Genomic DNA, 13688 nt, shown 5'->3' with positions numbered 1-13688 from the left:
TCCAATTATTGTGCCTCTACTTGTCTCCAATTCTAGATGCCTCTTCAAACCCTACAGGGAGTAGGGCATGCTGCAAAAAAGGGAATATCATTAGACAAAGTTGAAGGACCAAAATATAACAATACATTAAAAAAAATATGCAAGCATAATGAAAAGATAATTTGTATTTCTCTTTAACTTTAATAGTTTAATATTTTCCACAACAGTACAACTTTCATCAGTACAGCTGGATCATGCAGATCACCAAGTCCGGGATGTGCTTCAAGACATGCTTCTGAACAGCGACCAAAAGCCGATAACCTCTTCTGTTCTGTCGCATAGAGAAAGGCTCTTGCTGTCAATGGAAACCTCGGATGATTCGCACGACAGTCAGCAGATAAGTGCTGTACCTAGTACTTCATTGCTTACCCCTGTCACTGTACTTGCTACACCTGCCTCAACTTCTACTCTTCTTCCGACTCTGACTGCCCCTTTGATTCCCGGACATTAGGAGTTCATGGCTTTTAAGCACCATTCATGGAAAACATTCATGTGAAGTATGAGAGCTCAAGCGTCCTTAGAGGTGAAGATTGAGGCACTTCAACAGGCACCGAAGTCCAAGGCTTCACCAGTCTCAAGTCTTCCAGACTGTTGGCCGAAGAACACTTGGTGTTCTGCAGAACATAGGGATCTGAGTGACGGGTACCTTTATATTGATGAAGGTATGGGTTCTGAACCAGTCTCGGATTTAGAATTTTACCCCTCAATCTAGAGTTATCCTTTTACCCCCTCAATCGAGAGTTATACTTCCTGTTACGTTAGGTTGAATTCAGAAGTGTCTATCAGGGATGATATGATTCACAAGGAAACAATCATCTTAGACCATGGTAAGGCTCAAACTTTGTTGGTAAAGGAACTCAGGACAGCCGAGTATACTAATACTCAACTTTCTGGATTTGGCAGGAAGCAGGCTACATTTGTAGCTCCTAAAGACACTGTCTTGCCCTTTGCCTCATAGAGTTTGGAGGTTGTAAAAAAGGAAGTAGTGGAAGGTAGACCACTGTCAGTGTTAGAGGAGTGCAAGCCCGTTTTGCTTGCTCTCCCACATGGCTCCGGTAGTTGGGAATAGGTCCAACACACCTTTATAGTTGGCAAACTGGATTGGGAGATCGGATGCAAGCAGTTTAATGAGAGGCTGCCAAAGATTCCAGAATTAGTACCAAAAGCAGAATTGAAGGCCAAAGAAAGACTGAGGCTTCTTTGTCGCACCAGCCTTCTCTTGAAAGGCTAATTGGGAACTATTCAAAATCTGACCTCTTCCCAGTTCTGACAAAGACCCATTTATTTACCCTCCATCGTGATCTGCATGTGTTCTTTTTAGCCAGAAAAGCCTGCAGAGAGCACGTCCTAGCAGCAGCAACTATTATGCATGAACCTAAAGAGTTGATTGACTCCAATATCTCGGGTAAAGATCTGTTTCCCCAAAAGGTGGTACAAAAAGTCATGGACAGGGTGGCTCACAAGAACAAGACCCTTATGTAGAAAATGTGGTATGTCTTCTAAGAGGAAATTTACTCTGGAGAAGAACATCAATCTAAAGGCAAGAAGCCTAGGAGGCCCTTCAAAGGCAAGAAAACACTCCCTTCTGAGTCTGCCACAGTTGCTAATATTCTCCAGACAGTGTACATGGCTCGCCAGAAGTATGTGACACAGCCTTCAATCCTGTTTACGAACGGGCCACTACTACATTTCTCCCTGTGGGAGCTCAAGGGAGATATAAAAGTTGAAAGAGAAAATCTGGAAAAGATGGCCAATCTAGGGGCCGAGGAAAGAGAGGCAGGACGCATAAAGGAGCAGGTCCTTCAAAACAACAATGAGGAACTTCTGGTAGAGGGGAGACACTATCGCTTCAAGGATCAATGGAAATTTGATCCTTGGGTGCACAGCCTAGTCTGAAAAGGACTAGGATGGAAATGGAGACAGAATCCACCACAGTTCAAGAGGTTCTTCCAACCCACAACTCGATTCCTTGAAGAATATGTGAAGGAGCTCCTCCAGAAGGGAGTTATCTGTTTCACAAAATCCATGAACCTTCAAGGACATCTATTTAGCAGGGCAAAGAAAAATTTGAACTCTCTTCAAACTTTTCTGGACTTGGCCCCTCTAATCAAGTTCATTCAGAATGAAAAGTTCCAGATGCTACTATGCAAATACAGATCCTACTACCCCAGGGGACTGCACCGTCTCCATAGATCTTACCAACGCATATTGGCATCTTCTGATAGATCGTCACTTCTCCCTCTACCTTGGTTACAGACTAGCAAGAAAGACCTACCTATTGAAATCTATGCTCATCAGGCTCAGCATAGCTCCAAGGATTTTCACAAAACTAGTCGAGACCATTGTTCAGTAACTCAAGAACAAAGGTCTTCAGTTGATGGTATACCTCGACGACTGGTTAGTTTGGGCTGCAACAAAGTCAGAATGTCTTCTAGCAGCTTTGGAAGTTATGAAATTTCTCCAATCCCCGGGCTTCCAGATCAACCTCGAGAAATCTAGGTTAACTCCAGCTCAAGAATTCCACTGCCTAGGTTCTGCTCTGGGATTTGAAGTCACATATCCTTTCTCTGCCTTAGGACAAGAGGAAGGAAATTGCAATTTTGGTCAGGTGTCTGCTTCATCCGAAAACAATCACCATACGTCATCAGGAAAGAGTCTGAGTTTGCTACAATTTGCAGCGGTTACAAACCACATCCTGAAAGCAAGACTTAAGAATGCCAACAGAGTCTGGAGAAGAAGGCATCTAATGCTCAAAGAGCTCATCATCATACTGTGCAAACAGCTCAAGCCGTGGTCCAATGCCAAGAGCCTGTCGACACGTCCCTCTACAGCCTCCTCCTCCGTCAGTGACAGTCCACATGGAAACCTTGGAACGAGGTTGGGGGCTCATACCCCCTCCAAGAAGATACAGGGTCAGTGATCAGCTGCATTTCAACAATTCTGTATCAACAGGTAGGTTGGCCAGGGCACTAGCCACACGTTGAGATACTACCGTTAGAGTTATGAAGTCCTTTGACTGGCTAGACAGTACTACATTGGATCCTACTCTCTGGTTATGTTTCATTTTCCCTTTGCCTACACATACTCATAATAGTCTGGCCTATTCTTTACAGATTCTCCTCTGTCCTCATACACCTGACAACACTGAGATTACCAAACAGTTCTTCTTTACCCAGTGGGTTAACCATTGCACTGCAATTGTTCAATGGCTATTTTAGTCTTGGTAAGGGTAGAAGAGACTCTTTAGCCATAGTAAGCAGCTCTTCTAGGAGAAGAACACTCCAAAGTCAAACCATTGTTCTCTAGTCTTGGGTAGTGCCATAGACACTCTACCATGGTCTTCCACTGTTAGAGTAGTCTTGCTTGAAGATACACTCAGGCACACTACTCTTTCTAATTTCTCCTTGTTAAAGTTTTTATACTTTACATAGGAAATATTTTAATGTTACTGATCTTAAATTATTTTATTTTTCATTTAGAAGGAGTTCGCAATGTGACGGTGGACGCCCGCCCTGTCAAGATTTAAGCCTCTGAAAACAGAATGGTCCTTGGACGAAAAATCATTGTTTCATTTTAGAGCAAGTCCCGGAACTGCAAATAGATCTCCTTGCGACGAGCCTCAACAAGAAGCTTCCCCATTACGTTGCACCGAATTTAGATCTGGAAGCAGTGGGGATAGATGCTATGTCACAGGATTGGAACCAGTAGACTCACATTTACATTTTTCCACCGTTTAATCTTCTTATAAAGGTCCTTGACAAGCTCTGGACCTTCAAGTGGAACTCAAACCTCGCCAGATTAATCTGCTGACAACAATGCTGTCCCAGGACATTCAACAGGGGGAGAATGCCTTTTTTTTTTGTCTTGAGTAATCAACAATCTTCAGTTCATGTTGTCACAGGATTGTCAATAGGAGAATGTCTTTTCTTCCTTTTGGATAATTAACAACCTTCAGGTCATGATTTTCTCATCCTAGTTGCCAAAAGAAAATACGGAGTTTCGAAGGAAAGGATTGATTTTCCAGAAGAATACTAGTCCTCTACTGCGCAAAGACAATATTTGTCCTCTTGGAAGAAGTGGATAAAGTTTTTTGAGAAACATAACCCCACTTCGATTACAGTGGACTTCTGTTTGTCATTCTTTATCACACTACATGAACAGGGTCTGTCCTCCACAACTATTTCCTCATGTAAAGGTCGATTCACACAACCCGTTTTCTTTCCAACAGGCTGGCCGTCGATTAAGCGGTCTCTAGCTTTCTTACGTGTATTCAAATGCAACTGTTCACACGACCCGTTAGGCTGATGGCGGCCCTCAGTCATCAGCCGTCCGAGTCGGCTCGGCTTTCTCTCCAAGAAACCTTGGCCGGTTTGGTTGCCATTAGCCACCCATCCCAACCAACGGGTGGATGATGTTTCGTGTGAATGAGAACCTGTATCGTACCCATTCGTTTCGTGGCCTACAACCCCGACTTTTCCTCACAGTATAGAGTCATAGAAATTAGTTAGTTGTTTGTTGACACCATGTATGAGAGTTTAATTGAACTTTTTCAAAGGTATGAGGAGATGTTTGATATGGCAAACAAGGTGTATAGAAATCATTTACATAAAGAAAAGATATGGAAAATGACTGGAGAGGCATTGAATAAAGCAGGTGAGTTTATCATAATTTTAATATTCTTGGCATGACGCATAAAGTATAATGAAGTTGCATAACTTATTTTATCAATACAGTTATCAACCAACATCTTAGTGTCAAAATTATCGTAATTTACTCAGTCCTCACGTGACAGAGTCTAAGTAAACAATGAAAACTGCGAGCGGGTAAACGGATAGGGAACGCCTCGTGTGAATGTACAACAGTTTGACGACGGTTAGCCACTGGCCCGCCTGTTGGAAAGAAAACGGGTCGTGTGACTCGGCCTTAAATCGGCCCCAACCAAACCTATCACTTATGCTTTAGATATAGAACCCACCAGTTAACTATTCAATAAGATCCCTAAGGCTCGTGCTAAACTGAAACCAAATGTTCCCCCCCAAAATCATCTTTTGGTGTTTGGATAAAGACTTGCACTTAGCTTCAATAGATAAATGTTCTGTGTCCTTGAGAGATCTTACTCAAAAATCGATATTTTTCTAGCTATGGCTTCTGGTGCTAGAGTCAGCAAGATCGTGGCACTATCAAAGGATGGCCACATCAAATTCTCGAAGTCAGGAGAAGTTAGTTTATATCCAGATTCTGTATTCCTGGCTAAAAATGAACTCTCAACGAAACTTTTAGACCTTGGAAGATCATCCCTTTAAAGGAAGATCCTTCTCTGCACCCTGTGAATGCCTTAAAGCTTACCTGTCAAAGAGTGAAGCTTTTAAAGATGGACAACTTTTTAAAGGGGAAATAACAAGATCTAATCTCTCTTTCAAACAACTGAGGTCCAAACTCACCTATTTTATCAGAAGGGTTGACCTGGATTGTATGCCATGTAGTGTGATAAAGAATAATAAACAGAAGTCCACAGTAATCGAAGTGAAGTTACGTTTCTCAACAAACTCTACCCACTTCTTCCAAGAGGACAAATATTGTCTTTGCATAGTAGAGGACTTGTATTCTTAAACTTTTTCCAGTATATGTCCTTCAAAGGCCCCCCCCCAGATGCTGAAGCCTTGATGAGGATGGGGGGCTTAGGGATTAGCAGCTGAGCTCTAATGAACAGTGGGAACTACTTCCCCACTGGACCTCGGTGCCCAGCTGTCGATCCAACTAAATCAGTCGGCACTTTCTCTTTTACTTTTGGTTATTTCTCTTTTTTTCCCATCTCTTTCTTTTGGGCTCGATATTGTTGACGACTTTGGCATGTTTGATTATACTTTGGCTGCTGCTTTGGATTTGGCACAGTGTGGGATGGACGGCTTTCCATCTCAACCTGTGCCAATTTAGACGCCATCACCCTCTGGCAGACCCCATTGGGTGCAGACCAAGTCTGTTAAAGAGTCGGCCTCCAGTGATCCGGTTTTAAGTCACCCATATTTGCGGGTAATGGGTGATGCTAGGCATTGGAGTCGACGGTGGGAGGGGCTAACTATCCCCACTGACCGGTGTATGCCCACCTAAAGAGAGGCAGCCCCTCTCTAATAGAGGACTGGTCCCGGCTGAAACCTCTTCTCGTGTTGGGCCACATGGGATAAGAGGACTGACATCCTCCGATAAGAGGTGGATAACTCAGCTTGCTCATACCAAAAAAAGCCACCCCTCTGTTGACGACCTGGAAAATACAAACATGGACCTTGGTACAGACAGCTCCAACTCTGGTTCTAATATTGTTACATTAGAACCTTATTCGTGTCATATGAATAATGAAACACTAGAGAAGAAGAGAGAGAGAGAGTGAAAGATGATGACAGTATAGAAAGATATTGAAAAGTAGAAGTATTGCCTGGTCACTATGAAGTCGTGAATTTGAAAATTTTTTTATCTTAGAATTTGAAAACGGAAGAAATGAGCGTGGAAATATTTTTAAAGCTAATAGGGAAATGGTTACTTTATGTGGAGGGCAGCCAAAAATCCTACCCCAGGGAAAAGGAAGTCTCTTGATAGAGACACTCTCCCCATTAGAAGGTGAAAGGTTAAAAACACTTACAACATTGAATGGTCATAGTGTAAAATGTGTTTCGCACCCTACTTTCAACCAGAGTAGAGGTGTGATATATGCTCCAGAATTGCTGGATATAGAGGAAAAAGAAATTGAGGATGAACTGAAAAATCAAGTAGTTAAAGTAGTCAGAGTGAGAAAGAGAGTTGGAGAACAACTTATTCCTCTTGCTACTTTAATTATAACATTTGATCAATGCAGATTACCAAATGTTATAAAAGCTGGTTGGCTTTCTTTGAACGTAAAACCATATATCCCTTTACCATTGTGATGTTATCATTGCCAAATGTATGGCCATTTAAGCCAGAGATGTAAGGAAAAACTAAACAATAAGCCAGCTGCTTGTGCCAACTGTGGCAAAAGTAGTCATGGAATATGCATAGAAAACTCTAATTGCATACATTGTGGGGAAGCACACCCAGCTACATCTAAAAGCTGTGTTAAGTTTAATTTTGAAAAAGAAATTCAGGCCATTAGGACCATGGAAAGGGTTACTTTTAAAGAGGCTTGTAAAAGAGCTCTTAAAAAACAGATATAATATAATATAATATAGTATAATATAATAAATGCTATCAGTGTCAATGACCTTAGATGTCAGGATGCCAGAAAACTTTCAATCAATCAATCAATCAATATCAGGGAATATGGAATTAGAATATCTCTGCTACCTCCTTTCTCATGCATAATCTTCATATGTGGATTTTCTCTCCCATATTTACGGAGAAAATATTTCAACTTACAATGTGATATATCTGATGTGATGTAAGAGGAATTCTTTCTCTAGACAATGCTAGTCGATATGGGAAGCATGGGCGACTCCTTAAGTTTAGGTGTCCATGCCACATAACCATAGATTTCTTGGCTCCTTTTTTAGTCCACCTCTGTGAAGAAAGAAAACCTCAGCTGTCAACAGTCTTATACATATCTGCATAGACAGAACCTCTCAAACAGTTCTTTAACTTGGATTTAGACTCGAGACATGTTCCACAAGATACGCAGTCTTTTGTCTTTCAACGACCATCCCAACCAACTCCTTCAGTGTTCTAGTCTCTCGATAGGGTGTTTGATTTTTTTTTTTTTTTTTTTTTTTTTTTATAAAGGTATAGACAGTGATGATGTTTTCTTCAAAAAGTTATTACAGAAGGCTTTGTTTTCTAATAGTTTTAGCTTTGGGAGTAAGGGCAAGTGAACTTGCAGTATTACATAGAAAACAAGAAATCCTCACCATCACTTCTGGTCTCTTATTTATAACCAATAATTAAAAACCTCCCCAGAGTCAGGATCCTCTTCATATTGTGGCTTTACAGTCACAGGATGGCAGCCTATGTCCAGTATCTGTCCTTCATTCATACCTACAGAGGTCCAATTCAGTAAAAGATGGTCTATTCTTAAATGCCCAGGCAAACAATCCCTTTTTACAGGGGGCTATCCGTATTCTAATGACCTCCCTTATCCAAAAGTGGATTCCCTCTCCATCCCTAAAACTCACAATGTGAAAAAAAATATTTCTTCATTGTTATCATTTTGCTAATAGGCAATATTAGGACATATTATCCTTTGCATGTTTGTCTTGACATAGAATATTAATACCTGAAAAAAAAGTCCATGTGGTATAACCTGCATGCGTGGTACTCGGCTTGTCCGTGGAACCTGCAGGTGGTAAACCAACCTAAAACAAAGCATCTCATGCTGGCTCCTTAACAGGCTCTTCTATAAGATTAGTTTCAACTGGTTATTTTAGGGTGGTTGTGGCCTGATTGGTAACATCTCTGCCTGGTGATCGCCAGACGTTTGTTCAAGTCCTGCTCAGACTCGTTTGTTCCTTTAGAGTGCAACCTTACCATCCATGTGAGCTAAGGATAGGGGGTTTGGGGGAGCCTAAAGGTCTATCTGCTGAGTCATCAGCTGCCATTGCCTGGTCCTCCCTGGTCCTAGCTTGAGTGGAGAGGGGGCTTGGCCGCTGATCATATGATATATGGTCAGTCTCTAGGGTATTGTTCTGCTTGCTAGTGCAATGTTACTGTTCTTTGCCTCTGCCATTCATGAGTGGCCTTTAAACCTTCAAGCCAGTTATGCTTGGTTAGAGTTGAATGCTCATTAAGTTGCAGGAATTCACTCTAATGTTTTTAAGGTAATAGTTCTTGGAGACCACACTGTGTTAACCACAAGAAAGAGGTTTTTATGTAGGAAACACCTATTTTTGGAGAAGTGCTGTGTGGTTTCCATAAACCTCCCTGCTCCCTAGTCTCTTGTAGGGAAAAAAGGCATGTGAACCTTACTCTGAATATAAAAGGTGGTAGTCAAGTGTATACTGTACCTGTGATCTAGGTATTTCTGCTCCGGTACTAATGTTGCAACTCGGCGATGTGTCATTGTTTGTCCATAAGGCTGCAGCATAAGAGGTGATGTGACAGATTCAATAGAGCCTGAATCCATAGATCTTCCTTATGCTCACTAAGCCCGTGATATGAATGTTGATACAGTTGCCATGGAGCAGGAAGGACAATATTTTTTATTTATGTTGTCTAGTCTTTCACAGGAAAGTTTTTGGAGACAACACAGTACAGTGATGCCTCAGCATACGAAAGTAATCCGTTCAGGATACGGTTTCGTATGCTGATTTTTTCGTATCCTGAGTCGCGTTTTACATGTAAATAGCCTAATCCGTTCCAAGCCTTATGAAAAGACACCTTTTCTTTCATAAACACGCTAAACTGTAGTAATACAGTAAACATGCAATGCAGCCATTTCTATCATTCAATAATTAACCCAACCGTTAAAAACAGCCTAATCCATTCCAGAAACCACCATGAGATTATTCAATAATGTAGTTATAGCCTAGTTATCCCCTCCAAGCCCTAAGAAAACGGTCCGTTTTCTTTACTACTGTAGGCTATAAAAGTTACGGTATTGTATGTAAAGCATTTGGATCAGTGGTGTATTGTTACCTGTACACCTAAATTAAGGGTTGATACCCTGAAAAAAAAGGTACAGTTAATTAACAAAAAAGTTGAAAATTTTTAAAATTACTCTCAGCAACGAGTTGGGATCTCGTAAGCTTTTCGTATCCTGAAAATTTTTTCGTATACTGGGGCATAAAAATCTTCGTATCGCTTTTCGTATCCTGAATTTTTCGTAAGCAGAAACTTTCGTATCCAGAGGTATCACTGTACCTCCCCCAAAATAGTATTTTCCAACATTAAAACCCTTCTTTTTCATGTAATGTAATTGATTTTTTTTTCTTTTATATATTTTTCCTGTACTAGGCAGCTTTCCTTATGCTTATGACAATGATGATGGTATATGGGATAAGGCCTACTCTCAAAGAAATTTTGTTAAATAATATTGGTACATTGCAAAAGTTCTTTTTGTAACACGGTTTTATAATTTCTTAGTACACTAATTTGTTTTTCCTCTTTTGGTAGTAAATGCAATAAACTTCTACATGAGGGCATGAGCGCAACCATGTTACATGCTTGTACAAATAAAAGATTCAATTAAATAAACTGTACATATGATTATTTACTCATAAGTCAATATAGATCAAAGAAATCTATGTGTATATATTTCATTGTTTTGATTTAAAATTCTTTCTATCTTGAGAACAACTCATCACTCCTGTATTCGTTATAAGTAATGGCCCTCTGCAATATGTGAAAAAAAAAAATAAATGCAAAGTAGATACAGAAATGTTTGGTATATTTTTTTCATTATTTTTGTTTTATTATCTTTATACAGTTAAGCTTTCATAATCCTGAAAATTACTACTTTAATAAAAAAATAATCAAAATAGGAAAAATGTAAAGTTTATATGCCCTATAAAGAGGAGTCTGTGATATACATTTACAACATTATAAATCTGTCATGTACTGAGGGAGTGGTAGGTGAACCGCCATTTGGCGAGGGATTACAGTATAACTTTTTATGATTTTACATTTGTATTTTCTTTTATAGTTAATGGCTAATGTTGCATCATTTTGTTATATAAATTTAATTGCAAAGCATTCTTATGTAGAAAATCCAAGCTTTATATCTCCAATTATAACAATAATGTTTAAAATTGGAAAGTCCTCGTCCTTGATTTGAAAATTTCCAAGCTTTATTTGTTTACCTTTGGAAAATATTAAATGGCTATCATACTGATAAATTACGTTACCAATATCACCATTTGAATTAAGAATAAGTGTCAAGTAAAACTTTGTCAAGAGGAATGGATATCACAGCATGTCAGTCATCCAAATATCCTCAGAAGCAAAAATTATATTATACTTGGTTGCTCCAGGTTCAAATTCTTGCATTATACCAGTATTTGATGTAAAGGAAGTCAAATACAATTGTTTTTATACATTTATCGTTGCTTTATTATCTGCAATTACTGTATTTTCCTCTTTCAGTCTCAATCACACCATTAAAATACTACTGCTAGAGAATTATGGGGTCCTTTGATTGGCCAGACAGTACTACATTGGATCCTTCTCTCTGGTTACAGTTCACTTTCCCTTTGCCTACACTTACACCGAATAGTCTGACATATTCCTTACAGATTCTCCTCTGTCCTCATACACCTGACAACACTGAGGTTACCAAACAATTCTTCTTCACCCAAGGGGTTAACTACTGCAATGTAATTGTTCAGTGGCTACCTTCCTCTTGGTAAGGGTAGAAGAGACTCTTTAGCTATGGTAAGCAGCTCTTCTAGGAGGACACTCCAAAATCAAACCATTGTTCTCTTGGCTTGGGTAGTGCCTTAGCTTCTGTACCTTGGTCTTCCACTGTCTTGGTGTGGAGTGCTCTTGCTTGAGTATACACTCAGGCACACTATTCTATCTAATTTCTCTTCCTCTTGTTTTGTTAAAGTTTTCATAGTTAAATAGGAAATATTTATTTTAATGTTGTTACTGTTCTTAAAATATTTTATTTTTCCTTGTTTCCTTTCCTCACTGGGTCATTTTCCCTGTTGGGGCCCCTGGGCTTAGCATTCTGCTTTTCCAACTAGGGTTGTAGCTTAGCAAGTAATAGTAATAATAGTAATTCATGAATTGTTATATACTCTGCTGTAATAGAATTCCATTGTTTTGTACTTTTAACTTTTTTTTTGTTTTAAGTTATCCCATCCCACCATCATTTGGGCTTTGACCATAGGTTTTGAAACCTATGGTTTATGATCTCAGGGCATACTATTCAAAGTATTTTCTGGAACAAATTACGTTTTTCACTTTTTGGAGAGTCTAAGGCTCTTAATCCTCTATCTTCTTGATGAGCCTTGGTGAAAGTGGTCCTAATAACTTTCAAGTTCTGAATCCCTTTTTTCCAGACACTTAACTCACCATTTTTTTTTTTCCGTCATACGCTCAAGATTCTTCGTTATCCATGGGAAACTTTGGTTCTGATTCTCATATCAATACTAAGGAAGTCTTAAGTGCATTCCTATGGGTCTCTCTTTGTTAGTCTGGGATTAGCAGCAGTGCAATTCATGCCTCCTAAATCACAATTAATTCTAAGTAGCCATTAATAGGCTAACTCGATTTTTAAAAAATACATGTAAATTTTGGTTACAAGATTATATTTTTTCATGCAATTATATTTTATGTAATGGGAAGGTCTTCTTAATCAATCTTTCTCACATCTCATAGTTATGATGACATAAAAAATGCAACTGGCATTTTTGCTTTTTTTGCTGTGGATTTTGTTAATCAATCCAGGATGGAAAAGAATTACAAATTTACAACCATTTGGAATCAGTGTATTTTAACATTTGATGGCCAAAAATCTTGTCTAATTGGTGTATAAGTACAAAAATACTTTGTATATTAGATTAAAAAGATTAAATAAATAATGCATTATGTTCTACATTTTGCAGAACCAGTGTCAAATAGGTGTTTTACCTTTGGGAACTGGAAATGACCTAGCAAGAGTTCTAGGGTGGGGATCAGCGTGTGATGATGATACCAATTTACCTCATATCTTGGAGAAATATGAAAGGGCAACAACAAAAATGCTTGATAGGTTAGTGTCAATACCATGTTAAATTTAAGTCAAATAACTGCTTTAGTTACTGTTTGGTTTTCTTTGTGAAATTAGGTAAAAAATTCCAAATTACCTCATAAGTGATGTATAACTTGTACATGTTCCCCCATTATTAAAATACTGTATCTTATTTTTGCTTGAAATTTGCCTTTTATATGCCCGTCATTATCGATTAAAGATACCCTTTTGAGTCCTTTTTCAGTTGAGTTTTATTTTGTGTATCATACCATGTCAATTATTGTGCTGAATGCATTCAGTTGGAAAATGTGTTGTAAAGAAATAGCTTATATGTAACCTAGAGGTGAAATGTGCAGTGTGTTAGGGGTTGTGATATGAATATATGCCAGTCATCCTTCTGTTCAGTTGATGAAGCAATTAATACTATTTTTTTCCCACTGTATATGAAGTTCATCGAAGATTCTGCAATTGAAGGATTAATGTTAAAGTGACTTTGTTGTTTGAGTTTTTATGCAACCACCCCTTGTCATGAGTAATATTTATGTAAATGGAATGCTGGCAAAAGAGTATAGTAATATTCTCATAACTTTTTGTATGAAAGTCATCTGTTGGCCACGATCATAGGTTTTGCTACACCTTATCCTTTTCTGGTATTGCAAAAGATGGAGAAAGGGTAAAATAGAGGTTATATAAAAGAGAACTGCATGATACGTGCTTATTTCTTTTAGACGAGATAGCTGGATTCTTTGGCATGTGAAATAAAAGAAAAAGGGCGATGTGTGCAGAAATGATAAGTAAAAGGAGTGCTTGTGCCTGGGGTAGCTATAGTGAGCAGAGTGAGAGAACATTAGTCCTTATATTGTCAAAAAGACGCTGTGAACTAGAAAAATAACACATTTTGTTTTTATTTCAAAGATATTACATCCAAGATATGTAGGAGGAGAATAGTTTGTAATAGTACCTGTTCAGGGCTTAGGAATGGGAAATAAAGTTAGGTAAAGACTATATGTTTGAGAAA

General features: G+C 38.9%; 1 protein-coding gene across 1 annotated transcript in view; it reads left to right on the top strand.

The window, feature by feature from the left end:
• LOC137615280 (diacylglycerol kinase delta-like) overlaps nucleotides 1–12889 on the top strand; it is a 359466-nt gene extending 346577 nt beyond the window's left edge. Inside the window, exon 8 of the mRNA XM_068345009.1 lies at nucleotides 12546–12889. Coding sequence (XP_068201110.1) covers nucleotides 12546–12713 — 168 coding nt within the window. The 3' untranslated portion in view covers nucleotides 12714–12889. The remainder of the gene's footprint in view (nucleotides 1–12545) is intronic.
• Nucleotides 12890–13688: the final 799 nt, after the last annotated feature.

Source organism: Palaemon carinicauda, chromosome 21 (genome assembly GCF_036898095.1).
Source record: "Palaemon carinicauda isolate YSFRI2023 chromosome 21, ASM3689809v2, whole genome shotgun sequence".
NCBI classification, from domain to species: domain Eukaryota; kingdom Metazoa; phylum Arthropoda; class Malacostraca; order Decapoda; family Palaemonidae; genus Palaemon; species Palaemon carinicauda.
This window is presented reverse-complemented; position numbering and strand designations above follow the sequence as displayed.